Genomic DNA, 4,551 nt, shown 5'->3' with positions numbered 1-4,551 from the left:
TAGCAGTACCAGATCTTAAACTGTATTATAAAGCACTGATCATCAAAACAATATGGTACTGGCTAAGAGACAGAAGGGAGGATCAGTGGAATAAACTCGGGATAAATGACCTCAGAAAGACAGTCTATGATAAACCCAAATAGCCCAGCTTTGGGGACAAAAATCCACTATTTGACAAAAACTGGTGGGAAAATTGGAAAACTATATGGGAGAGATTAGATTTAGATCCACATTTCACACTCTACACCAAGATAAATTCAGAATGGGGAATTATTTGAATATAAAGAAGGAAACTATAAGTAAAATCGGCAAACATTGAATAGTATACTTGTCAGATCTCTGGGAAAGGAAAGATTTTAAAACCTATAAAGATCCTGCTCTATAACCAGAGACTTATCTGAGTGGCCTAGGGTGGTCCTCAGATGTAAAGAATGAAACAGATTGGAAGCACAGCTTGTTAGTTCATAATGCTCCAAGGTATATTGGAGTCACCAATTTATTATAAAGAAAATTAAAGATCCCCTTCCCCCAAAAGGCCAAGAAAGTTTCCCACAGTTACAGAGAGCAGAATTTTTACTATATTCCAAACAAAAACCTTAGAAGCCTCCAGGTGTAGATAAAAAACCTATGCTAAACTATCAACTATACGTGTTATCTTTAAGTGGAGCCTGGGACATCTCATTAGGCTGGAAAGCCCCTGAAGTTCTTAGCCTTGATGGTATTAAACAATTTTTTGAGCCTCATTATTTTACTTTAAATTTGGGCAAAATGCCCTGCCAAGGGTTTGACCTTGGCAGTACTAGGCAGCTGCATTCTCTGTCAAAGGGGAGCAGTGTTAGCCCCCGGCTCCTGCTGGATTCCCGAGAGCCCAAAGCTTTTTACTATAATGCATTTTAAAGGAAGGTGAGAATTATGAAAGGAATCAAAAGAGGAATCTCAGATTTTTATCTTAGATAGCCCACTCCGTTTCTTGAACCTAATAGGGAGAAAGGTCAATACACAGCTCTGCTGGTCTGTATTGATCTTTTGAGGGGGTCCAGATAAAAATATCTACTTGAGATTCTAATTTCTCTTAATAGCTCCCGACAAAAACCAAGCAAGAATTAGAAAAAAATTATAAAATGTACAATAAATAATTTTGATTACATTAAATTAAAAAGGTTTTGTACAAACAAAACCAATACAATCCAAATTAGAAAGGAAGCAACAAATTGGGAAAATATCTTTATAACAAAACTATTACACTTTTGAAATCCCTTTTTCTTTGCAGTTTTTGTTGTATTTGGCTTAAATCAGTCTTTGTGTTTCTTCTAAAAATTTTTCCATCTCTGACTAAGTAAACCTCTTTTATTTGATTATCCTAAACTAAATACAGGGGCTCCTTTTTAGCTCTCATTTTCTCAATTTTCTATTGCCTAAGGAAAAAAAAAACAACCTCAGAAAACAAGTCAACTTAGAAATTCAATAATATATGTGAAAATTTTTTGGAAAAGGGTAAAATGTTATCTATGTATAATGATCACCATTAGGGAGAAGAAGCATTGAGTCCCCTATCCCTTCTCTTTTTTGAACTTCTTGAGGATGCGCAGGCGAATCTGTTTGGTCTTGACACTATACACAATAGGGTTCATGAGTGGTGGGACAAGCATGTAGACATCAGCCATCAACACATGGACCATTGGGGAGGCATTTTGCCCATAGCGACGTATTACAGACAACCCAATCATAGGCGTGTAGAAGGTAAATACAGCACAGATATGAGAAATGCAGGTGTTGAGAGCTTTGACACGCTCTGTCTTAGAGGCAACACTCAACACTGTGACCAGGATGAGCATATAGGACAGAAGCAGTAATACTGAGTCTACTCCTGTTGAAGAGATGATCACCATGAGTCCATAGATGCTGTTGATCCTCTGGTTAGACATTGTCAGCTTGATAAGATCCTGGTGCAGACAGAAGGGGTAGGAGAGGGTATTGATGTTATGGAACTGCAACCTTTTCAAGAGGACAGGGACTGGGAAGACCATAATAAGGGCTCTTCCAGCACTGGCAAGTCCAATCTTAATGATTACACTGTTAGTGAGGATGGCTGAATAGCGTAGTGGGTCCCGGATAGCCACAACACGGTCAAATGCCATGGCCAACAATATAGCTGACTCAATGATAGAGAACACATGAATGAAGTACATTTGGGTTGCACAGGCAACAAAGGAGATATCTCGAACATGGAACCAAAAGACACTGACCATAGTGGGCAAGGTGACAGTAGACAGACCCAGGTCTGCCAGGGCTAACATGGAGAGAAAGTAATACATAGGTTGGTGGAGTGAGGGCTCTGTCCTAATGATGAAGAGGATGGTCATGTTTCCTGCAATAGAAATTATGTAGATCAGGCAGATGGGAATGGAGATGAGACTATACTTGGCCTCCAGTTCTTGGAAGCCTGTTAAAAGGAAGTGAGGATAAAGAGCAGAGTTATTGAAGACAGACATGGTACTGGCTGGGATTGATTCCTTTCCTGAAAAGAAAAAGAAAGAGTCACTAGTTCTCCATATACTGATCCACAAAAGAATATGATAGAGAAATAATATTTACCATTAGCAATAGCATCACTAATATCTTAATTATCATAAATCTTATCATATATATAGAAAATTTTATATTTATCCAGTAATTCTAAATTCTTTAGGATATATAAGGAAAGTATTTGACCTGACTTCTACTCACGAAGAGAGCTAGTTAGGGAGATAAAGTATAGATACGAAATAATTTTTATTGTGAAGACTGATTATCTTGTTTCACCCCCTAATATCTCCAGATATCAGACACGAAGAGTCTGCTCTTCGTTGAGTGTGCGGGGGTCTCTTGAGGTGGGATGGCGTGACGAAATGAAATGAAAATGAGCCAGAGTGCAACTGAAATTGCAGAGGCTGTTCTCTGATGCCATCTGCTGATTTTTATTTTCTTCCCTTTTTTCTTTATGAACTCATAAAGGTTTTGATTTTCCCATGCATTAAAAAATCACACATTAACTTTTAAAATATATGATTGGTATTTACTAATTATCCTACTGTGATTAAACAAAGAAGTAAGCTCGTCAAAAATTATTCATTACAGTAAGGCTTAGTTGGAACTTTATTATTTTCAGCCATCCATAAGGTACAAGAACATCATTTCCTAGCTATGCATAATGGTTGTATCATGCATATTCTTACATTATGCTACTCAGACCTATCATTAATCAAGAAGATAGTTATGGTAGTTGATTACAACAAATAAGATACAATAATATCACTTTGGTCCAAATATTGTTCCAATTATATTCTTTCATTTTGCACTATTCTTCAAAGGTAAGTTTGCTATTATTTCTGCTACAGGGTTAATAAGAATGCAGTTCTGGAAGGGTGATTCTGTGCTAATTTTTCATTCCCCTGTTTTCCTTGTAACTGTTTTCTTAGTCAGTGGGAGTTTGGGAGCAAATCCAGGCCAGGTACAGTCTTGCTGGGGAATTTAGAAACTGGCATTAATTTGCTAACTACTGGTTTATTGCCGGGATGATTCTAGAGGAAGTTTCTGTATTATGGGAGTTTGGCTTAGGGGTCTATTTTGGGATAGTAAGTGATTTGTGACTGTGGTTGTTCTTGCCATGAACCTGTATTGTTTTACTGTGTCTCCCTGGGGCTGAATAGGGATCCTAATTGCAATAATTTCAGTAAAGAGAAAAGAGTCACATAGGGGAAATTGAGTGAGAAATATCCATCCTTCTGACACCTGCTTTGTGGGTTCCAGAACTCATATGGGCTGTGCAAACGTCATGAACTTTGATGGCCTCCTGCAATCAGAGAAGCAAATGTCTTGGAAAAACACCTTTTATATGGAGTAGGTGGCAAAATTTCTAATCAAATCTCATTAAAGTAATTCTACTAGTGATCTTAATCAACTCAGGTTCTGATAGGCCAGTCTCACAGTTCAGTAATTGGCATATCTAGTAAATATGGAGACATCCGCCAGGGGAAAGAACAATGAATTTAAGTTCAAGCCTGGATCTTGTATTTCATTCTTTGGACAAGTCACTTTAACTGAAACTTGGATTTATTATGTGTAAAATGGGGTTATTAGACTAAATGTCTTTCTTAGTTATTTGAATCTTCACAGAGATGTATGCTTCAGGAAGATACTCATAGTCAGATCTAACCACTGTGGTTTGTACCTGATTGGAAGAACTCTCAATTAACCATGCAAACTGATAAAAGAGACAAGGAAGACATAAATCCAGTACCTTTTTGAATGTAAAATCTCTGACTCCAGCATGTGGTCCCAATTTGTTATCTCTGAAGTATACTTCAAAGATGCTCCTCTGAGGTCTGGGTTTTCCAAGATGACTGTGACTGGTCTAAATAAATACCAGCATCAGTAAAATGGAGAGCACTTGTCTATGCTAATCTTCAGTCACTACCTTGAATCCATAAAGGCATTATGAAATTGAATTTGAATTGAAAAGCAATATGGATTAGTGGGTCAGAGTGCTAGTCCTAGAAAGCTTAATTTCAA

The 4,551-nt window shown here is 37.4% G+C and overlaps 1 protein-coding gene across 1 annotated transcript; it reads right to left on the bottom strand.

Moving 5' to 3' along the window:
- Nucleotides 1-1,550: 1,550 nt before the first annotated feature.
- Nucleotides 1,551-2,492, bottom strand: LOC123238724 (olfactory receptor 51G2-like). Its single transcript, XM_044665930.1, has one exon. The coding sequence runs from the start codon at nucleotides 2,490-2,492 to the stop codon at nucleotides 1,551-1,553; it is 942 nt and encodes a 313-aa protein (XP_044521865.1).
- Nucleotides 2,493-4,551: the final 2,059 nt, after the last annotated feature.

This window comes from Gracilinanus agilis, chromosome 3 (assembly GCF_016433145.1).
Source record: "Gracilinanus agilis isolate LMUSP501 chromosome 3, AgileGrace, whole genome shotgun sequence".
NCBI classification, from domain to species: Eukaryota; Metazoa; Chordata; class Mammalia; order Didelphimorphia; family Didelphidae; genus Gracilinanus; species Gracilinanus agilis.
Note: the sequence above shows the minus strand (reverse complement) of the source record. Positions and strands in the feature narration are given on the sequence as shown.

Excerpts from the sequence above, each read along its gene's own strand:
- LOC123238724 (XM_044665930.1), bottom strand. The coding sequence starts at position 2,492 with ATGTCTGTCTTCAATAACTCTGCTCTTTATCCTCACTTCCTTTTAACA.